The sequence below is a fragment of the Rhinolophus sinicus genome, chromosome 1, assembly GCF_057876585.1.
Source record: "Rhinolophus sinicus isolate RSI-liver-muscle chromosome 1, RSI-T2T, whole genome shotgun sequence".
Lineage (NCBI taxonomy): Eukaryota > Metazoa > Chordata > Mammalia > Chiroptera > Rhinolophidae > Rhinolophus > Rhinolophus sinicus.
In genome coordinates, this window is record NC_142501.1 from 21,520,123 (window position 1) to 21,544,205 (window position 24,083).

The following is a 24,083-nucleotide window of genomic DNA, read 5'->3' on the forward strand; positions in this document are numbered from 1 at the left end:
TAGAACATGGTGCTAATAACACCAAGATTGCCGGTTCGATCCCCTCCCCCCCCCCAAAAAAAAAGAACTGAAAAAGCAGAAGTAATAAATAAGTAAAATAGAAACAATAGAAAGAAAACAATGATTCTGCAGACCTCACATTGGGATGTCTCTTTACAGTGTTTTCATTGAATATTAATATTCCAATACTTTTCAGGATGAATTCCAGCTTTTCCTTGAGTATTGCAGCATTTCTTTCTAAATTGGTTTTTATTTGCCTTCATAAGTGTATCCAAAACATTTTGTATTTGAACTAAAAATGATACCCATTGCCCATCTGCCCCCTTGAGATTTAGATTTGCCTTGGTTCTAAAATTTGTCATGTCATAGATATAGATATAGATATAGATATAGACATAGATATATAAAGATATATGACAGAATACTAAGGTGAAATGTGGGGGGAAAATAGTCAATTGTTTAGTTTGAGGAGCAACATGATATCCCTGAAATCATGTGGAGAATTGCTTCATCTTTTATCTCTTCATCCAGATGTTAGATTTAATGTAGACATTCACTAGTTTAGGATTCTGGTATCAGCTCCAACGGATTTTCATCTTACACCACAAATCTACCATTTTAATCCTCTCTGGATGAACACAGTTTGTTTAACTTCCAAAATAGTAACAAAGGCTACCAACCTTGACCAGGGCTTTTGAGCAATTTTGAGATGCAACAAGCTTTGCTAGCACTAAAAAAAGCCTCTTTGATCATGGATTTTGTGTCTTTATGTAGGGCAGTTCACTATTTAGTCCAGTCTTAAAACCTTAAAATTCTTTTGTTGAGAGTCAGTCCCCTGGGCTGCCCAAATGGCAAAGAAAGAAAGGAAGGGAGGGAGGGAAGAAAGAAAGGGAGAGAAAAAGAAAAGAATACCCTAAGTATACAGTTAATCTTTTAGCTGATATTTATGAGTATATAAGCATTTTTAATTGCAAAGTTACTGCCACTTTGACCTTGTGGACCTTTCATGGGTCACAAAATGTTTATCTGCTATCATCAAGAAAATTCAATGACATTTAAGATGCTTCCAGTTTACGGAGAGATAGATTTGAAATTCAGCACATTTTCCCATAGAAATCCTGTGGCCTGGGAAGGGAGGCCCAAGCCCCCTTACAAGAGCTAGCACGTGAGTTTAACATACTTCGCTTACCTCAGGTCATACCTAGTCTGAGATGCTCAGACTCCAGGAGGGGGTGGAGTGTGCCCTGTTTCCCAAGTTCATTTGGTCATGGGAGCCTGTTTTGGAGAGCACTTGCAGGGGTGGTGTTCTGCAGACTACACTTGTCATGCGGGAGACCCTGCTCGCTGCGCCATTTGTCGTGCCGGGCGACCTGCGGGGTCTCTGCTCCCACTCCCCGCATAAGAACGCAGGATATGGTGAGGCCAAAAAGGAACACCCACGGAGCCATAGGTAGGGGAGTCATACCACTATATTCTCTCTGGCGGCACTATACTCTCACTGGAGGCTGGATCCACACTGTCCGCAAACCGCCATCCACACTTGCCAGCCCAGCCACCATCTTCTTGCTAGCCCCCATTCTTTTCTCTCGCAATCTCTTTCTGCTAGCGTAGCCACAGCAGTTATATTAGTGGTCAATGGCTCACTGGTTACAGCTGACGGCCAACTAGCCACAGCTGATGGCCATGCAATCACAGTTAATGGCCATTTACTACCTGAGCCAGCACCTGTCTATGTGAGGCCGAGAGCCTGGAAACTGCTTTCTGGGGCTCTGTCCCCACAACACTTCAGGAAATATTATGCCTTATGATCTCTGTGCCTGTTTCCATTTCTTAGAATCTATGCTAAATTCAGCTTGTGATATTTAGTTTTAGATGACAGGTAGATGAAAATGAAAAGACTAGAGCAAAAATGGAATTAGCATTCCCAAGAAAAAAGCCAGTACATACCTACAAGCAAGCGCCAGGCCTGCTCTGCATTCTAGACTCTTACTATTGCGGCAGCGGATTTCCATGCACATCTCTAACTTGCTAAGGGTCTGGAACACACCTCATCAACCATAGAACAAAAGGCTTCCCAAACTCTACCTTCCAGTCAGTGAAAACTTGGGGAAAAGGGAGCAGTAGGACTGGCAGAAGAGAAGGCTGTATTACGCGACTAGAAGTTGTGGGGTTAAAGACACAGACTCGGCGTTCCTCTGCCTCCCTTATCGCAAATGAGGGAAGCAGAGTTCCATGCTGCTAGGATGACAAAAGGGGCAATGGGTATTTCAGTGACGACCGGGTCCCAAGGCTGCAGTGATCTTCCTTCAAAGGCCACGCACGACAGATAAGAGACAGATATAACCAAGGTAATTTGGAAACTAGTTTTTATATACGCCTAGTATTCACTCGGTGTAGAATTTCTAATCATAGAATTGAGGTGGGTAAATCAGAAGGATTTGAGTGCATTCTCTGTGGGAATAACAGGTCAATTTTTAAAATCTGGGAAGGGGGCCGGCCTGGTGGCTCAGGTAGTTGGAGCGCTGTGTTCCTAATGCCGAGGTCGCCATGTCCTACACAACTAGAACTAGAGTGGGGCGGGGGGACGGGGGGAGGCGGAAGAAGGGGGGAAAATCTGGGAAGGACCTCATTCAATAGTTTTGAAATATGAAAGGTTTATTGTTTTTAATAGCATTAAATGGCATGGCTGCTGCTAGACCCTTGCTAATTCTCACTTCTCTATAAAGAATATGTTTACAGCCTTAGATATTTTTAACCATGCTCATTTTTCTCTTACTTACAACTCCCAAATTCCATAAGCACGTGGTGTGTGCCTTGTACTGGCTCAGGAACGTATAGGGAATGTCAGAGTCATGATGCGCCGGGTGGGGCATGTGGGAGACAAAGCTCCCTTTCTCCTGGGCTTTCTTGGCTGAATGTGGGCCGTGAATGGAGCTAAGTGGGAGAAACAGAAATGACAGCATGTAGGAGAACATGGTCCGTGGACTGTGTGATAACATTTTATCGTACTCTACCATCAGTATGTACCAGCAGGCCAAAGCAGAGAACCGTCTGCGTGAGTTGACTTGCTAGAGTCAGTCACGCTATCACAGTGCATGAGACCTATGCCAGCTTCCAGTTCGGGCGCTGCTGCAAGTTTCTTTCTTGGTTTTCTCATCAGCTTAATGAAATTTAAATTCTTCCCAGTTTTACTGAAATATAATTGACAGAGAACATTGTATTCATTTTAGGTGTGCAACATAATGATTTTATACATACAGAGGGCGCCCAAAAAGTGTATACACATTTTAAGAAAGGAAAAAACTGTATTAAAATTGTAATACTCAATATATACCGATAACAAAAGATGAATACAAGTCATGTGTATACCTTTTTTGGGCACCCCCAGTATATATGGTCGCCACGGTAAGTTTAATTTTAACATTCATCACCTCACATAGTTACAGATTTTTTTCACTGTGATGAGAACTTTCAGATCTACTCTTTTAGCAACTTTGAAATATTCAGTACAGTATTGTTAACTACAGTCACCATGCTGTACATGACATCCCCAGAACTTATTGTCTTGTAATTGAAAGTTTGTATCTTTTGACCAGTGTCACCCATTTCACACTTTCTTAAGCTCTGAAATGATTCCTGTGGAGTAGTTCCTGACATAAAGTATCTATGGTTTGTGTCGCAGAGATTGTCCCATAAAGTGAGCACTTAAAGGTTCAAAAGAACTTCTGACGACTAAATTAATATCCTATGTGCAGCTAGGTGGTCTCTTTCATTGTTTCTCATTTTCTCCACCTGAAAATGGCCCTCAACCTATTTGACGATGATACTATGAAAGCACGTGGCAATATAAGAAAAAGTTGAAGTGCATAGAGCCTTTAAGATGGAACTGTAACACGTTCCCTGGTTAGTCTCCCACTTACAAAGGAGCAACCTACAGGCACAGCAGAAGGCTTTCCTGGCCCTCTGCAGCCAACTGAAACTCATCAACTAGGTCTGTCCCAGGAGGGATCCTGCTCCTGAGAGCAGAGAATGGCCCTGATTGAATTACAAAGGCAGCGTCCCTAGCCCCATGGTCCTCTACACCACCACCTCCACCCCCCACCCAAAAAAAAGAATAAACACTGCTGGGCTGCATATCTCCTCTTCATTGGCATAAAGCATTGAGAATTAACCATAATCAAGCCGTAAAGCCAAAGGTGGGTGGATATTCAAAGAATAATAGTCACTCTTTTTTTTTCCTCTCATCACTGTTTGGCCCAAGGGGGTGGGGGGTGGAGGTTGAGTGGGTTGGACGTTACCAGAGCCTTAAATTGATCACAGTTTTTATTGAGTTAGAAAGTAGGCATTCTGAATGTTTTTTCGCAGGTTGTTTTGCAGGCTTCATACACGTACTCATTATAGCCCCCTCCCAAATAACTAAATACCAGATCTCGTGTTTAGGGGCATGGCCTTTAGAATCGGCCTGATTTTAAATCCCAGGTCAGCACTGCTTAGTTTTAGAGTTTGGGCAAGAATGCCTCTCAGCCTCCGTGTCTACCTGTAAACTAGAGATAGCAGTGGTGTCCACCAGCTGTGGTTACATGCCCGTTTCCAGCACATGGCATTTAGTCGGTCTTCGCTGCTAAGGATGGCAGAGCAGTAGGAGCAGCTGGTAGCAGCTGTTTTCTTTCTTGTTGTCAGACCCTGTGTGAGGATTTGTGCCCCAGTCTTTGGTTTACAACACGTTTGCTGCAGCTGTATTCCACACCTGAGGGGAAAGTCAGAATCCGTACGAGGCATGTTTACTGAATGCCCAGCACGCGTCAGGCACTGGTTCCTGCTCTCCAGGAGCTCATAGTTCAGACATGGGGACATAACATCTCAAGCCTGTGCTATCCTGCAGTTGTGCCAGCACCCTGCAGGGCAGGGGCTCCCAGAGGAGGGGCTCTGGGGCTGGGGGCTGAACATTTCGTTTGTGTGTACACGTGGTGCGTTCGGAAGCATGGCGACTCATTAATTCCCTTTAGCATGATGTGCTCAGAGCGTTAGACAAGCATCTCCAATAAACAAGAAGTCATTTATATTTACAGTGTTAACTAAGCCGAGGAAATGGGCTTGTTGTCCATTTGAGACAGATTTTCATCAGCGAGGGTTAAAATAAAACGGGTTTGATATTACCAAGGATCCCTTTTGAAGGCATCACACGTTAGTGAAGTGTTCGCTGTAGCTTCCACCAGTAGCTTTTACTTTTGAAGAGTGGGGAGAGGTTGAAATCTAGCAAATCTCTCCTCTGCACACCCTTTCCCCAGTACCTGCCAAGAACAGGATAAATCGTGAGACCATGGTTCCCTTCTGCGCTCATGGGCCGGTCCCTCCAAGGTGGGTCTATCCAGCACCCTAGGCTGTGGTTCCATGAGGACAGGTGACCACAGGGCACACGTGCGTGACCTCCACAGGGAACCTGGAATGTGGTGAGAAAGCAGGTAGTGAGCAGGGCCCAGCCTCCTCCCTGAGTCTCATTCAGCCGACGTGCACTCGTGTGCTGGGTGAGGCCTGACAGGAAACCTTGGCAGACATGGTGGGACCCTCCGCCACATGTAAAAATCTGGTTTTTGAAGAATGTGTGATGACATGCAAAAAACCCTCCTGATTTAATGTCACATGAAAAAGCAACTTATGAAACTGTATATAAAGTCTGCTTCTAAGTTTGTAAATTCGCATATAGCATAACTCATATAGCATAGAAAAAGTATTTGTGTGTATATACAAGTGTCAAAAGAAAATACAGCAAAAGATAGCAGTGGCTACCTCCCAGCAGTAGAATTTTATAGGTGATTTATTTTATTTTCTTCTTTATGTATTTTCAAAAATTTTCTACATGTACCCCTATTATAATTATGGGGAAAATAATAAATTAATGATTCTTGTAGTTAGCTGAAATTAGTCCTAAAGAAGCTCTCTGCATTTTGGCCAGTTGACATGTCAGCCCTGGATGAGAGAGGCTTCTTAGCAGAATAACTTTTATGTCTAGATGCTGGAGACCTGTCTTTGGGCAGTATTTATTTCTACAAATCTAGTCTATAAAGATTAATTTCTGGCTTGTACTTGAGAGAACTAACTATAGGGAGAGCTAAGGAGATGGCAATGAATTCTGTGAATATGCCCAGAATATTCTCAGTTATTTTTGCCTCAAGACGTGGGTGAAGCAAGTTGTAGACAAAGCTTACCCTAGGTCTTAGAAAACAAGAAGTACAAGCAAAATACAGCCAAAAGAGAAATATGGCTACTTTCCAGAGACCGCACAGAGGACCCAGATTAAAAAACACTTTCTTTTGTCTTCAGGCCCCCAACAGCATGGCCTGCATTTTTCCATCCCAATCTGCCTGTGGGAGGGAAGATAGAAGGAAAGAAGGCTTTGGCCATCCATAGTCACCTTTACCTCACTGTTATGGTGCAAGTCCTCTTATTTTAGGTACCTTCCAAGCAGCTTCCTTTTTTTCAATTCCTCCAACAAACATTTGTTGAGCACCTAATATGTCCTAAGCCCGAGAGATGCAAAGTCAAGTGGAACCAGAGCCCTCAAAGAGCTCAGTCAACTGAGGGAGTGGGAACTATAAAGAGAAAATCCTGATAAATCCTGATAAATACCTAAGGTGCTGTGGGGCCACCTGAGGAGGGGCACCTGACTGAGCCGGGGGGATCGGGAAAGGGGATTCAGGGCTCCTGGAAGACATAAGGCCCCAGGTGAGCCTTCAGGGATGAGCAGTAATTCACCAGGCAAAGGTGAGAGATGGGAAAAGGGTGTGTTGCCAGAAACAAAAGCCATTTTATAAATGGCAGAATACTTGGCCGTTTGGAATAGTTTGGGTAGTGATTGTTGCAATGAGGACATCCTCTGAGATGAAAGCCAGCCCCTTGGTCATTGTATTTCTAAGCACTGGCTGGTGGATTGTGGAACCTGCCATCTGGCCTTTGTATAATATGCTGCTATTTAACATGGCGCGCACTGCACACACCTCTACACTAAATCCCTCCTTGGCTGGGTAAAAGAAAGACTACAGCTTCTAATCAGAGATTCCTGGAGCTCCCAGGGTGGAAAGGAACCCAAAGATCACCTGGAGCACACCCCCTTCTCAGTGTCATCTCAGTGGCAGTGATGGGTGACATGGGTAGGCAGCCAGTGGTGGATTTAGCCCATGCGGGCTACCCAGGCGTGGTCTTTATTCACCAGCACGGGTGGAGCACACCTCTGAGATTCCTTATAATGCTGCTGGCCTCTCCACCTCGCCCCACACTTCTCTGCACAGACACAGCCCTTGCCTTGAATGTCTGTGTTTGCGCCCTCTTCAGGACTGAGTAGCCTCTGTCATCCTCAGGAAGTGCCTCTGCCGACCCCCAGAGGCCAAAGAGTAGCCAGGTTCGTGCCTGCAGTTTTCCAAGGCTATGAAACGAACACATTTATTTGTTACTTCAATTCCAGTCACCACAATATGGTGGTGGTTTTCTTAATGCTAATGGAAATTGCCAGTAGACAGGTCAGAATGGTCCACTTGTAAACAGCAGCTCCCCAGCCTGGGCCAGCAGGGCCCTCTCCCACTGTGGTGTCCCCTCCTCTCTCAGCTTATTTCCTATTTTGTCCCTTTCCCCAGATGATGTGGAGGATTGTGTCTGATGTGCCTTGTCAGCCATTTTGGCAGTCATGGGTTAAACACAGTAAGCTCTTGAACAAATGTCTACATGAACAAATGGGCACCATTTATTTATACCATGCCTCCTTCCATAAAGGATTTAAGGCAGCCTGCACAAACAGGTATGATAAACTGAAAAGCTAGATGCACACAGATCTGAATTAGGGAAAATAGAGACTAAAAGGAAGATCAACAGCCAGGGAAGGTTTTAACGTCGGCATGCAGACCACAGAGTTCTACATCATTATTAAAGCTGAGCCACCCATTTGGCTCTGAGCTTCCTGGAGGTCAAGACAAGTAGGGGAATGCAGCCATTACGTGCTTGATATTTCTTTGTTGAGTCCTCTCAGAAAACAAAACTTCAATGAGACTAAAAGAACTTTTTGTCCTGGGAACCATGAGGGGATATTGTGTGACAGTGTCTTCTCCAACATTCGTGCAGTGAATCTCCAAAACACTGGATTTTTAGAGGGTCCCTCAGGTGAGGGGTGGGGGGGGCAGAACACCAGTGGACTCATGAAAGCAGTAAGGCAGGATAGCCCAGCAGCACAAAACACTGGCTCATATGGAGACAGATCTGGGTTTGGATCCTGACTGTGCCCCTTACTAGCTATATGAACTCAGCCAAATTAATCGGACTCACTGAGCCAGAGCTTCTCACACGTAAAATAGGGATGATGAGCCCTCCTTTGTTAAGGGGTTGTGAGGGTTAGAGAATCACATCTGGCACTTAGCTCGTCACCGGGATGTAGTGAGCAATGTCATGTGGTCGTTGCTGCTCCGACTGCTTTGTCATAACTACGAGAGGAAATAGAATGTGGTTCAAGTTCACAGGTGGTCTGACTTGGTGCAGGGATCAAACCTATCACAGCTACAAGGGTGGATTGACTGCATGTCCGTCAGGTAATGTCCACAGACAACATTTCCATCTGGGCTTGAGGGGTGTTACACAGGAGAAGGTTCGACTCTTTGCTCAGTCCTTGGAGTAGAGGTACTGGGGTTCCAGGATAAAAGAAAAGCTGGGTATAATAAAACTCAACTGAGCAGATGTTAGAATTGCCATCCAGTGTGAAAAACAGAAGGGCCTAAATAAACAAGATTCCTGGCCAGATGGACGGCCAGTCTGCTGGTACACGGAGGTGAGCAGGTGAGCCATAGTAACACCTGCAAATGCGCCTGGATTTTGCCACGAAAACAGTTTCTAGCCCTTACTGCCAAAGAATGAAAAGACACTCAGAACCCCAAGGTGACAGATAAAGGATGAATAAGATTATTTTGAGCTAGAAGATTTTGTCTTGCTTTTAATTATCAAAATGGTAAAGCTTGTTATTTTTTTGAGTATTTAAAAAATATAGTTAATATACAACATTGTTATCAGTTTCAGGGGTACACCATAGTTGTTCAACATTTATATACCTAAAGAAGTGATCACCATGATTAGTCCAGCAACCATCTGACACTGTACCACGCTATCACAATATTATTGACTATATTCCCCACGCTGTATATTACATCCCCATAACTTATTTGTTTTATACCTGGAAATTTGAACCTTTTATTCCCCTTCACCTTTTTCCCGCTTTTTAAAAATTTTTCAATTACACTTAACATTCAATATTATTTTATATTAATTTCAGGTGTACAGCATAGTGGTTAGACATTTATATAATTTAAGAAGTGATTCCCCTGGCTACTGTAGTACCACCTGGCATTATACATAGTTATTACCATATTATTGACTATATTCCCTATGTTTACTTTACATCCTTATGACTGTTTTATAACTACCAATTTATACTTCCAAATCCTTTCACCTTTTTCACCCTTTCCCCCAACCTCTCTCCCATCTATCACTCCGATAAATCTAGTACCCATCTGACACCATACGTAGTTATTACAATATGCTTGACTATATTCCTTATGCTGTACCCTACATCCCCATGAGTACTTTGTAACAACTAATTTGTACTTCTTAATCCCTTCCCGTTTTTCAACCACCCCCTCACCCCCCCCATTTGTAAACCATCAAAATGTTTTTTGTATCTATGAGTGGGGTTTTGTTTTGTTTGTTTATTTTGTTCTTTAGATTCCACATATAAGTGAAACCACATTGCATCTGTCTTTCTTTCTCTGACACTCCACTTACCACAATACCCTCCAGGTCCATCCTTGCCTCCACAGATGGCAAGAACACATTCCCTTCCATGGCCGAGCAATATTCCATTGTGTGTGTGTATATATCTATATCTATATCTATATCTATACCACCTCTTCTTTAAACATTCTTCCATTGACAGACACCCAGGCTGCCTCCACTTCTTGGCCATTATAAACAATGCTGCAATGAACATATGGATGCACACGTTCCCTAGAAGTAGCTTGGGTTTCTTTGGAGAAATACCCAGAAGTGGGATTACTGGGTCCTTCTTTGTCTCTTTTTTATAGCCTTTGTTTTAAAGTCTATTTTGTCTGGTATAAGTATTCCTACCCAGCTTTTTTTTTTTTTCATTTCCTTTTTCATGAAATAACTTTGTCTGTGTGTGTGTTTCAATCTGAGGTGAGTCTCTTGCAGGCAGCATATGTAAGGGTTTTGTTTTCTCATCCATTCAGCCACTCTATTTTTTTGATCGGAACATTTAATCCAGTTACATTGAAAGTGATTGTTAATAGATTTGTAGTTATTACCATTTTATTCTCTTTTTTTGGTCTTAAAGAGGTCCCTCTAACATTCCTTGTAATACTGATTTGGTAGTGATGAGCTCCTTTAGCTTTTTCTTGTCTGGGAAGCTCTTTGTCTGTCCTTGGATTCTAAATCATAGCCTTGCTGGTTAGAGTACTCTTGGTTATAGATCCTTGTTTTTCATCACTTTGAATATTTCTTGCCAATCCCTTCTGGCCTGTAAAGTTTCTGTTGAGAAATCAGCTGACAATTTTATGGGAGCTCCCTTATAAGTTACTAGTTGCCTTTAAAATTATGTCTTTGCCATTTTAATTAAAATGTGTCTAGGTGTGGGCCTTTTTAGGTTCATCCTGTATGGAACTCTCTGTGCTTCCTGGACTTGTATATCTAGGAAAGTTTTCAGTCATTATTTCTTCAAATACATTCTCAAATCCCTTGCTTTCTTTCTTCCCTGTCTGGTACCCCTATGATGCAAATGTTGTTATGCTTGATGTTGTCCCAGAGGTCTCTTAAACTATCCTAATTATTTTTTAAATTCTTTCTTCCTTTTGCTATTTCAACTGGGTGTTTTCTGCTACTTTGTCTTCCAAATCACTGATTCAGTCCTCTGCTTTATCTACTTTGCTGGTGATTCCTTCTAGTGCATTCTTCATTTTGGTTATTGTATTCTTCACTTCGAATTGGTTCCTTTTTATAGTTTCTGTGTCTATTTTTATGCTTGCAATCTCTTTGTTGAAGCTCTCACTAAGTTCCTTGAGCATCTTTATAACCAGTATTTTGAACTCTATCTCTGGTAAGCTGCTTGTCTCTATTTTGTTTAGTTTTTTTCTGTAGTTTTCTCCTGTTCTCTCATTTGGGATGTATTTCTTTGTCTCCTCATTATGGCCTCCTTTCTGTGTTTGCTTCTATGTATTAGGTAGATCTCCTATGTCTCCCAGTCTTTTGCTGGGTGGCTTTATGTAGTAGGTGCCCTGTGGGCCCAGTGGCAAAGTCTCCCTGGTCACCTGTGCTGGGTGCTCCAGGAGTGTCCCTTATGGGTTGTGCGTTCCCTTCTGTTATATTTGAGCCTTGCTTGCTATTGGCACTTCAGTGGGTGGGATTCACCCTCAGGATGACTGACTGTGGGGTTTGGCGACATCCACAGCTTACAGCTGCTGTGGGGGGGGCTTATCCGACTGAGTGGAATTCACCTCAGCAGGCTGTGGTGCCTGTTGAGACCATTCTTTTGTGTGTCACTTGTTGGGTTAATTGGGCAGTGCTCTGCTATGGTCTGAAGCCAACCTCCATGTATGCTGGTTCTGGGCCTCTTGGGAGGGGCTCAGGTTCTGGCCCAGGTCAGCAACTGCCTGTGATCAACCCGGAACTACCTCGTACAAGCTACAGAGCAATCCATGGTTAGTTGCTACCTGTGCTAAACTTGGAGGTGCGTGGGAGAGGCCTTACTGTGAACCAAGGATGGCGGCCACCAGTACCGGGTCTGGGGTAGCTCCACAAAAAGTCAGGACAGCTGGACACCTGCTGCCGGTTGCTGGCTCCCATAAGGTTCTGCCACTGATAAAGCTTCATGCAGTATGAAGTTAGGTGAGGCCAGGTCTCCGTGAGTCAGCAGGGCAGAGCTCTAGAGCTCACCAGACCTATTAGATTCAGATTTGGCCATAAGCGTAGGGGGTGGGCTCAACACAGGAAACAAGGTGCACGCCTGCTGGCTGCATAGGAGGAAGACCCCACTCAGGCAAAATGGTGACTGTCCTCCAGCGCTCGCCTAAGGCCACACACCTCAGTCTGCCCCCTATGCCTCTGGCACACACCCTGAAGTCACCACTGGAGCCCAGGGTGAGTGCCTGCAAGCTAGTGAGTCTGTCCTCGGGCACTTTAAGAGGATGTCTGGGTTTCCCGCAGCCTTCCATCCCACCTGGATGGTCGGAATCCCCACTGTTTTTCACAGCCAAATATTATAGGGGCTCCTCTTCCTGGCACGAGTACTCCAAGCTGAGGAGCCTGGTGTGGGGGGCTGGGATCCCTTGTTCATCCTGGGTGAACAATGCTGGGTGGCCGAGGTATCCCTCCCAATTTTTACCCATCACACAGAGGTTTGGAACTAGCCTGTTTCACGTCTCTGCCGCTCCAGTCTCAGCATGGCTTCGTTATGTCATTAGTTATAAAACTTCTTTTCAGCTAGACTTCAGATGGTTCTCCAAGTTGATTATTCTATAATTTAGTTGTAATTTTGATGTGTTCATGGGGTGAGGCAGGCACAGCATTTACTACTCCACCATTTTCAAAAGCTTGTTATTTTTTACGACTGTAAAATAATTCATCTTTGTTTGAATAAAATCCAAAACAGACAAAGTATAAAGAAGAGAAAAACCATCCGTGATCTGAGCACTCAATAATAACTACTAATAACATTTTGGTATATAACATCCCTGTTTTCTATGCACACAGACAGATACCATCCATGTACGTATGTGTACATATATTTTTACAGTCTTTTAGCTAGTTTTTTTTAAACAACTCCATTTTCATTTTAAATGGCTACCTGGTGTTCCACCACAAGGATCTGTATACTTAATCATTCCCCTATTAATGAAAAATTTGAACAGTATAATGATTATTCTTGCAAATAGGCTGCTGAACCCTTGAGCCAAAAAGATTTTCACAGTTTCCAACACAGAATAATCCTAGCGATGTGCTGGTTAATATAAATTAAGTATCCGGGTGGTCAGAGGTTTTCCTAGGGGAGATTGCCCACATTCTGTGCTGCAGATTTCCTAACACCAAAGTGATGAGTGTGACGGGTACAGCCTGTGACTAGGATACAGGAGGACAATGGGGGATGTCTCTGTGTCTCTCCATGAGCCTCCCCTGCCCCACAGCATTCAGTGAGCACTTGTGCATGGGCCAGGCACCAGGGACTCAGCACATATCCGTGATGAGGCTCAGTTGCAGTCCTGACTGTCCTAAGGGGCCTGTAGGAAATACAAGCTGCCTGCACTTGTCTCCAGTTCGGATAAGAAAAAGAATTTTGCATCCCTGGATTACAGTTTGGGTCTATCCTTAAAGTAGGATGTCTCCTCAGTTCCCTCTAATGTAGCAATTCTTAATCCACAGATCAAACTCCGTTGGGGAGGGAGGGCAAGCCTTCAGAGAGCAGGATATGCCCCCTGGGCAGTTGTCCCCATTGAATTGGGACTTCCTGACTGCACCCCAAAGAGCCTCTGCTGGAAAGGGAGTGTAGCCTGCATCCCTGCCATCATCTTCACGTCACTGAAGGTGATGGCGCATAGTGAATAATAAATGTTAGCTGGCGTTGTCATTGGGTTAACTGTTATTCTGAGTGGCTCTCAAAACAATCCAGTAAGGTGGGTACTGCCGGTGTTATTATCCCCAATTTAAGATAATGAAACTCAGAGCATGCTCTTCCCAGTAGCCACACACCCCCACCGCACCAAACACCCACGCACGGACACCAGGGGCCACGTTCTTTCATTAATGGTCTAGTAAGGTGGAAAATACTCAACGCCAACTGCCAGAAAGAGATTCATTCCTGAAAGGCCAAGCCAGGTATTTTCCAATAAGCTTGGAGGGGCAGAGATGCCAAGGTCAGAGACTCCGGGTTACAGCATTTCAGAGAGGTGAGTAGTGAGAGTAGAGCGCAGTGAGTTTGAATGTGTGCCCTAGGCAGGTAGGAAGTAGACATGAGAGTGTGGTTGTGCTGACTTAAAAGGACATTCCCATTCTGTGGTTTGGGCTGGTGGGTGAAGGGACACCTTAGCGCTCACTGTGACCTGTGACCAGGAAGGGTCGAGGCAGCAGCTACTTCCGCCTGGCCAAGCTGGAGCGGTAGCCGCAGAATTGGCCTCCTGCGACTGTGTACTGTCCATCCCAGCTCGAAGGCCGGCAGTTCCTCCTCCTGCCTGAATAAGGGTCCAGCCGGCCTTCTTCAGCATCGCACGGTGTTCCTGTTATCTGTCATTGCTTAACAAGCCACCCCAAAACTGGGTGGCGTAAAACAACATCCATGCTAATCTGTCTGCGATTCTGTGAGTCAGGAATTGGGCCAGAACATGGCAGTTCTGCTCTTCTCCGCTCGACAATATCCTGGGTCTCCAATGGTGGGACTCAGATGGCTGCAGATGCAGGGACGGCTCAACTAGGGCCATCTGTCTGAGTCTTGGGTCCTCTCTATGTGGCGTCTCCTGGAGCTCGAATGTCCAGGATGACTCCTTTCACTCCGTATCTGGAGCCTGGGCTGGACTGGCTTCAACTGCTGTTTCTCTCCAGGGTGCCTCTCCCTGTGGCCAGCCTGGACCTCCTCATAGCGTGGTCATCTCGGGGTCACACTTTTTATGCATGGCTGGTTTCCTCAGAGTAAGTGTCACAAGAGGCCCAGGTGGAAGCTGCAAGGCCCCTTGCAGTCTAATCTTAGGAGTCCCAGCATGTCATTTCTGCCACATGCTACTATCGGGAAAGTCACTAAAGCCAATCCAGATTCAAAGAGATGCTCAACAGGGAACGTGGCACGTATAGGGAGGGGAAGAAATGATGGTGGCCATCTTGGAGACAAGCTGCCACACCCAGGTAGAGTTAAGACCTTGAGCTTTGAGTTACAAATACTGGTTCATATCACAGCTAGGTAACTTTCTAGCTCTGTGAGGTCAGGCAAATTACTTAACCTCTCTGAGCCTCAATTTCCTTATCTATAAAGTGAGGATAATAATACTCTACTTCATATGGTTATGGTGAGACTTAAGTGAGATAAATTTAATGCTTGGCAGAACGCCTGATATCTGTTGGGTCCTTACTTTATAGTAGGAATACTACCTAGTAATAACTTAGTAGTGTTATTACTCCAGTTTGTCATTTGGCTGTTCATTCACTCAGCAAGCATCTCCTGAGTGCCTTCCGTGTCTCAGGCACAGTCTCAGGCTCTGGCCTCCTTACAGTAGCAACGATAATATATGGAAGGCAGAGACGCGTTGGGCTTTCAGGCATTGTGAACGTTGTCACTGGCTGTGCAGTGCCAGCCATTATCGTTGGGGTTGGCAAGCCTGGCTCGAAGGACAAGCAAGGGCTTGTCACCTAAGCCTGTCTGATATTGCAATATTATCTTTCGCCTTGTCCCAGTAGAGACTCCTGCTCTCATAATAACAACTCTCTCGTTTTAAACAGTTGGGCTGTTACTAAGGAGAGGCAGGAGAAATGAACCGTCCTCCCGGTTCAAATGTGTGTCCTCAGGTCCCATCTGACAAGTGGGGGCTGGTTGCACAGCATGCAAAATCCCCATCAGCAACCAGCTGCTCCCTGCAGCTCGTGCCCAGGGGCCTCCTCTGACATCCAGAATCCATTCCTCAAATATCGAGGTGGCAGAAAGCGTAGGAAAGGTAACAATGTCCAACTCTTTCCTATACGTAATCATAAAAGAACTCTGCAAAGCAAAGCATTCTAAAATAAAACCGAAAGCAACACTTCAAGGAGAATGCAAGCCAAAGTAGGAGAAGCCATTTGGCAGGAAACCTCAGTCCCACAGTCTGGTCTCTGTGTCTTATTTGATTATTTTCCAGACACCAGGAACTAATTAAAAATGAAGGGGCAGAGCTTCTAACCCAGTACCTTTCAAACCCTCCAGGCTTCCTATAACAGCCATGTGAAAAATCGCACTTGCTCAAATGAGCATCTTCGACTTTCGTCGGAAGACACTGGCGTTTTAAGTAAATCTCACTTTCAGGATCTTGTTTTTTAGGTTAATTATAAAGGAATTCACAGTCATGAAGCTCCACTGTCCCAGCATCTAAAAGCCACATGGTGTAGAATCACTGAATCTGTCATGTTTCCCTTAGTCCAGTTGCCCACCCAGAGCACGAATACCTGGTCCCTACCCCTGACAGATGGAGACCAAGCGTCTCCATGGTAATGGTGACCAAGACCAAGAGCCCACAGCCTCATGTGGAGGCTGCAGAAGTCAGAAGCCCCCAGAAGTCAGAAGCCCTGCCTGCCTTTCAGAGGGGACCCATCGCACACAAGGAGGCAAAGCTGACCAGGATGTGAGTGCCGAGTGTAGGCAGTCACAGGGCTCAGCCCTCTTTGTGCAGTGATGGCCAGAGCTGTCTGCCAGCCCTCCTCCACTATCATTTGTTGGTGCGTTGCTAATTTACTAGTCTGACTCATCCTTGGAGGCAAATACGGGCTCAGTGTTCATTTCGGGAAGTGCTCGGCTGGCTCTGCGAGGTTTGCTGTCTCCAGCAAGCGCATATCCGTCTTGTGGGGCCATTATGTCTCAACAAGTAGCTCAAAGGAGAACACACATTGTCATCTGTCAAACCAACTGTCATGCTCAGCAGCATGTCCCTGCTTGGGTCTACGACCATGTCAGTCTGGTATTGATCTGAAACGTGGTTGGCCTAGAAGCCCATGGGCCTCTGCCATGTGGCCTCTGGAGGCCATCTTGTACCTCCCGCTCCACCTTTGTCAAGTGGGATCCATCCCAAACGGTCCTCCTGAGAATCCTGGGAATTAAGTTAGTCCTGGGGGAGAGGGCATAGGTGGAAAATCAGCATAATCAGAATGCTCTTTCTGTGGGTTTGAAAAACTATAAACAGACACTCATCAGAATGAAAAGTTGGGACAGACTGCACCTGCTCTGTGACCAGTAGGCGTCCACTTCGAATGTGCCGTGACAGCAGGGGATGTTGTCAAGACCCTGCCTCCTTGGGGCCAGACAAAGTCATGTGTTCTCAGTGAGAGAAGACGGAGGAGCTGGGCTGGGAAGAGAAGGCAGAAATAAAGATTCGCATCTGGAGAAAAGAAAAGAAAGCTAGAAGCCGTCTTGAGGGGAGTGATTGAAGGTCTGAAGAAAACAACCTTTCTCCCAGGCACTGCTTGGCTTGGCATTCAGGCCTGACAGGATCTCCTGTCTCTTGCTGATTTGATGATAAAATATGGCGTGGACCCACAGGGAGAGCAAACGCCTCAAGAAATAGATGGATAATTGGCTGTTTGCATGCTCGCTGCTGTAACTGTGAGACACCACACCAGCATGACTAATGCCTCTCCCCTCTGCCTAAATTAGATTTTGATTGTGTTTCAGAGATGTTCACTGACTCACAGATGTTTGAGGTAAAAAGACCCAAACTTCTGAGGAACACCTCCCGTGGAGTGTGTGGGATTGTCCTCACAGGCATGGTTGAGTTGCACCCAGGATTCAGCAGCCCGCCGGAGTAACCCCTTTCCTTCCAAGGCCTGGGGAGCAAGCAGCTGCCTGTGGGGGGTTCTAATGGAGTGGGCTCCTGGGCCGGGGTGGGGGCCCTGTTCCCCATGGAGAGAAGTGGGGAGTCCGCTCCTTTGCGTGGCTATAAGCAAGTGTGTCGTGTCAGTGACTAATGCCTCGCATAGACAGACCTGACATAGGACTTGGAGTGTCCTTTTCGCACAGAATTCCGCTGACTCACTGCCACGTCACGTGGAGCAGTTCAAGGTCTTCACTGGTTCACCTCCCACGGTGTTCCTCAGTCGCTGGACTCGTTCTGGTCTGCAGTGTGCCGTAGTAAACGCTGTCTCTCTTCTCTTGCAGAACTTAGCCTACGAAATCATCCTAACACTGGGACAGGCATTTGAAGTCGCTTACCAGCTCGCACTACAAGCAAGGAAAGGGGGACATTCCTCCACACTTCCAGAAAGCTTTGAAAACAAACCCTCCAAGCCCATCCCCAAGCCCCGCGTTAGCATTCGCAAGTCAGTGGTAAGTAGAAAAGATACAGATGTTCTGAAAACCTTGAGGGGGAGGGAAAGGGGGCTGCTCACCCGGCCCTTGCGGGGTGTGGGTACCGGTTAGAATCCAGGGCCTGCCCTTCTTTTCCATTTCCTTGGCCTCCTCCCGGCATGCGTCCACCCTCTGCTCAGCCTAGTTCCTGAAAAGACTGGGGGACCCTCTGCCTGAACCTAGAGGCTCCCAAGAAAGTTCCACTTTGTCATCTGTGGCAACCCTGGGAGGGGGACTGGGGGCTGCTGCTGTCCTTGGTGATTCTCCTGAAGGTCCCAGCTTGGGACCAATGACATTCCAGAGGCTTTGGCTGCCATCCCACTAGAGGACAAAGCCTCTCACAAGCCCCTGGCCAACAGAGGTTGGCAGAGGTTCACGGTGAAGGTGTCCCCGGGGTCCAGCTAGAGGAAGCAAGATGCACAGGCTGTGGGCAGGTCAGAGCAGAGCTGCCCCCATGGAGAGACCGAGGTACCCGGCCCTGTGTGCTCTCTCCCACCTCTGAGGCTTCCTGCACAGTGGAGACTGTTCAGAAGGTGCCTCCCCTCCTCCTTGTCATCTGCCTTCCTCCAGGAATTTCCTCCCCTGCCCTCCCACAAGCTCTGCAGACATCCTGTCTTAACAGACTTTCATGATTTCAAAGCAGCCTCCTCTGGTAGTAGCAATACCCAGAAGTGGGAAGGTTCCCAACCGGCCTCCCATCTGGTTTCTGCTCCAGCTGCCTGCGCTGTGGCATCCTGGAAATGCTGGGACTCGGGGCAGGCAGGCGTCCCCCAGATGCCTCACTCACACAACCACATATCCTTCCATCTGTCACTCTCTGTTCCTCCCCGCCACCTCTTGTCCCCCAGGGTCACGGGGGAGTGTAGGATTGTTAATGTTCGCAGAGAGGCACCTTACTTTGTGACCATGTAGCTTTTTGTCGACAATCTTCTTTTTGGTTTCTACGTCTGTCACCATTCTTGGCGACTTCAACATCCATGGGATGGTCCCTCCAGTGCCTGGCCCCTCTGTTCCTTGCCAGCTCATTCCCAGGATCTTTCCTCTCCCCGCATCAGCCCTCCACGCCCGTGCTCACCCCTCATCGCCGATCGTCACCAGAAACCGCACATCCCCTGAAAATCTTTGCTTCACGCACCATGTCCTGACCCCTTGGCCCTCCCCACCTCACACCTAACCAGCCCCACCGGCTCCCAGTCCTGACTCACTCCAGACTTACGTGCTCCCTTTGTTCTTCGGTATTTAAGACATCTGAAACTCAGTATGTCCCAACAGAATTCTTGATTGTCCCCTGAGCTGTTTCTCGCTCCCGATCTTTGCCAGCTCAGCAAACGGCATAACCATTCACCATGTTGCTCAAGCCATAAATCCAGAAGTCATCCTTGATGCTGGTCTTCACCTCACCCATGGCCAACCCCTGAGCAGATTCCATCCACTCAACCCCTGAAACAGGTCTCCATCCACTCCTCTCCATTTCCGCTGTCACTCTCCTCACCCTCTCCCACCGCTGCTGCTCTCCAGCATGACTAGTACCTCCCAGCAGCCTCCCTTCCCGCACACAGCACCCAGGGGCATCTTAAAGCAGAGCTCACATCATGGCACCACCGCCCTAGTTTCCCACCCCACTCCTCTGTGACACCCAGGCCTTCCTGTTCCTGGAACAGACAAAGCTCACGCCTACCTGAGGCCTTTGTCCCAGCTGTTCCCTCCACCTGGCACAGTCTCCCCCTAATTTCTGCTGACTCCAGCTTGTCATTCAGCTCTCAGGTACACGAACACTTTTCCTGGACCACCCCACCTGAGGTAGATACCCAGTCATGCTCAAGTCCATCAGCGCTTTTATTTTATTTATTTATATATATATATATATATATATATATTTTTTTTTTAAGCTGCTATTATTTTTTTTTTCATTAGTTTCAGGTGTACAAAACAATGTAATAGACATTTACATTCCTCACAAGGTGATAACCTCCCCCCAATCTGCTACCCCTCTGACATCTCATATAGCTGTTGCATTTCCATTGCCTATATTCCTTATGCTGTGCTTTACATCCCGTGAATATCTATATAGTATATATAATTATAGTTGACATTCAATATTATTCTACTTCAGCTTCAGGTGTATAGCTCATTGGTCAGGCATCACCAGTCTATGAAGTGATCCCCCTGATAAGACCAGTGCCCATCTGACACCCTACCTAATCGTTACATTATTGATTATATTCTCCATGCTGTATTTCATATCCCCGTGACTATTTTGTGACTACTAATTTGTACTTTCTAATCCCTTCACCTTCTCTCCCATCCTCACCCCCTGCCCACCTAGCAACCATCAGGTTTTTCCTCTATATTTCTGAGTCTATTTCTGTTTTGTTTGCTTGTTTATTCTGTTCTTTAGATTCCATATGTAAGTGAGATCATATGGTATTTGTCTTCCTCAGTCTTATTTCACTTAGCATAATATTCTCTAGGTCCATCCATGTTGTTGCAAATGGTAAGATGTCATTCTTTTATATGGCCGAGTAATACTCCATTGTATAAATGTACCAGTTTCTTTATCCAATTGTCTATTGATGGACATTTCAGTTGTTTCCATATCTTGGCTATTGTGAATAGTGCTGCAATAAACATAGGAGTGCGTATATTAATTGAATTAGTATTTTGGATTTCTTTGGATGAATACCCAGGAATGGAATTGCTGGGTCATAAGGTAGTTCCATTTTTAATTTTCTGAGGAACCTCCATACTGTTTTCCATAGTGGCTGCACCAATCTGCAATCGCACCAACAGTGCACGAGGATTCCCTTTTCTCCACATCCTCGCCAGCACTTGTTGTTTGTTGACTTATTGATGATAGCCATTCTGACAGGAGTGAGGTGGTATCTCATTGTGCTTTTTATTTGCATTTCTCTAATCATTAGTGATGTTGATTAATCATGTCTGTTTGCCATCTGTATGTCCTTTTTAGAGAAATGTCTCTTCATGTCCTCTGCCCATTTTTTAATTGGGTTGTGTTTTTTGGTGTTAATTTTTTAAATAAATTTTGGATATTAACCCCTTATCAGATATATCATTGGCAAATATCATCAGTAGGATGGCCTTTTGTTTTATTGATAGTTCCCTTTGCTGTGAAAAAACTTTTAGTTTGATGTAATCGCACATTTATTTGGGGGTTTTTTGCCTCCCTTGCCCAAAGGGATGTATCAGTAAAAATATCACTAAGGGTAATGTCTGTGAATTTACTTCCTATATTTTCTTCTAGGAGTTTCATGGTTTCAGGTCTTACATTTAAGTCTTTAATCCATTTTGAGTTTATTCTTTTATATGGTATAAGAAGGTGATCCAGTTTCATTTTTTTTGCATGTATCTGTTTTCCCAGCACCATTTATTAAATAGACTGTCTTTACCCCAATGTAAATTCTTGCTTCAATTGTCATAAATTAAATGACCATATAGGCATGGATTTATTTCTGGGCTCTCTATTCTGTTCCATTGATCTGTTTGTCTGTTTTTATGCCAATGCCATGCTGCTTTGATTACTATAGCCTTGTAGTATGATTTGACGTCAGGTAGTGTGATACCTCCCACTTTGTTCTTATTTCTGTGGGAGGTATCACAAGATTGCTGTGGCTATTTGGGGTCTTTTATGGTTCCATATAAATTTTAGGGTTATTTGTTCTAGTTCTGTGAAACATGTAATTGGTAATTTAATAGGGATTCCATTGAATCTATCTATTGCCTTAGGTAATATGGACATTTTAAATATATTAATTCTTCCTATCCATAAGCATGGTGTGTGTTTCCATTTATTTGTATCTTCTTTAAGGTCTTATAATTTTCTGAATACACATCTTTTACTTCCTTGGTTAAATTTATTGTTTTTGAAGCAATTGTAAATGGAATTGTTTTCTTAATTTCTCCTTCTGATGTTTGTTATTGGTGTATACAAATGCAACTGATTTCGGAATAATTTTGTATCCTGCTGTTTTACTAAATTCATTTATCAGTTCTAATAGTTTTTTGGTGGAATCTTTGGAGTTCTCTATATATAGTATCATGTCATCTGCAAATAATGACAATTTTACTTCCTCCTTTCCAATTTGAATGTCTTTTATTTCTTTTTCTTGTCTGATTGCTGTGGCTAGAACTTCCAGCACTGTGCTGAGTGAAAGTGGGCATCTCCTGATCTTAAGGAGAATATGTTTAGCTTTTCCCCATTGAATATGATGTTAGCTGTGGGTTTATTATGTATGGCCTTTATTATGTTGAGATATGTTCCCTCTATTCCCGCTTTGCTAAGAGTTTTTATCATAAATCGATGCTGGAGTTTGTCAAATGCTTTTCTGCATCTATTGATATGACCATGATTTATATTTTTCATTTTGTTAATGTAGTGTATCACTTTGATTTGCAGATATTGAACCAACCTTGCATACCAGGAATGAATCCCACTTGATCATGGTGCATGATCTTTTTAATGTATTGTTCAATTCAGTTTCCTAATATTTTGTTAAGGATTTTTGCCTCTGTGTTCATTAGGGATATTGGCCTATAGTTTTCTTTTTTTGTACTGTCTTTGTCTGGTTTGGGGATCAAAGTAATAGTGGCCTCATAAAATGAGCTTGGGAGCCTTCCCTCCTTCTGGATTTTTTGGAATAGTTTGAGAATAGGTGATAATTCTTTTTTTAATGTTTGGTAAAATTCACCTGTGAAGCCATCGGGTCCAGGACTTCTGTTTGTTGGGAGCTTGTTGATTACGATTCAATTTCATTGGTAGTAATCCATCTGTTCAGATTTTCTTTCTTTTTGATTCAGCAATGTAAGATTATATGCTTCTAGGAATTTATCCATTTTTTTCCAGATTGTCTAATTTGTTGGCGTATAGTTGCTCATAGTATTTTCTTTAATTTTTTTATTTATTTGGTCAGTCCTGGTGGCTCATGTGGTTACAGTGCCGCACTCCTAACACCGAGGTTGCTGGTTGGATTTCCACATGGGCCAGTGAGCTGCGCCCTCTACAGCTAAGATTGTGAACAACAGCTCTCCTTGGAGCTGGGTTGCTGTGAGCAGCCAGAGGTTGGCATTAGCTGCTGAGTGCTGCCACGGGTTACTGTGTGCTGCCATGGGCAACTGTGTGCCTCCATAAGCATCCAGGGCCAGCGTGAGTGGCCAGCAGCCATTGTGAGCGGCCGGCAGCCGGCGAGAGCTGCCGTGGGCTACCATATGCTACCATGTGCTGCCATGAGTGGCCGGTGACCAGTATAAGTGGCCGGCAGCCAGCATGAGCTGACGTAGGCTGCTGTGTGCTGCCGTGGGCTACCGTGTGCTGCCAGGAATGGCCGGTGGCCAGTGTGAGTGGCTGGCATCCATCGTGAGTGGCTGGCAGCCGGCGAGAGCTGCTGTGAGCTGCTGTGAGTGGCCGACCAACAACCGGGTCGACCGACTACCTCAGCCGGGGAGAGTGCAAGGCTCATAACACCAGCATGGGCCAGGGAGCTGTGTCCTACACAACTAGACTGAGAAACAACAGCTTGAACTGGAGTGGGAGGTGGGAGGAAGGCAGACGAAAGGGGGGAAATTTTTTTATTTCTGTGGTGTCTGTTGTCACGTTTCTTCTTTCATTTCTGATTTTGTTTATTTGCGTCCTCTTTTTTTCTTGATGAGTGTGGTTTTTCAATTTTGTTTATCTTTTCAAAAAAACCATCTCTTAGTTTCATTGATCTTTTGTGTTGTTTTTTTGTATTTCATTTATTTCCGCTCTGACTCCATCAACCGCTTTTAATTCTGTGCACCATTTATTAACGGAAATTTGTTTATTGTCTAGCTTTACCCACAAAAATGTAAGTTAAATGTCCAGGAATTTTCAGAATACTTTGGGATTTCTCTTAGACTACTGTATTCCTGTTCATGTGGGCCAGATAAATCTGTTCGTGGCAGGTGCCTCCATCTGATGTCACTTTGGGCCCCGTCTTCTGCC

General features: G+C 45.0%; 1 protein-coding gene across 11 annotated transcripts in view; it reads left to right on the plus strand.

Moving 5' to 3' along the window:
* Nucleotides 1–24,083, plus strand: part of ANKS1B (ankyrin repeat and sterile alpha motif domain containing 1B) — an 895,010-nt gene that overhangs the window by 867,468 nt on the left and 3,459 nt on the right. For all 11 annotated transcript variants that reach the window (XR_012494067.2, XM_088797361.1, XM_074326202.2 and 8 more), the window contains one exon: nucleotides 17,918–18,085. Coding sequence is in view for 10 of the 11 variants with exons in the window: in XM_088797361.1 (XP_088653487.1) it covers nucleotides 17,918–18,085 (168 nt within the window). In the remaining variant the exon portion in view is untranslated. The remainder of the gene's footprint in view (nucleotides 1–17,917; nucleotides 18,086–24,083) is intronic.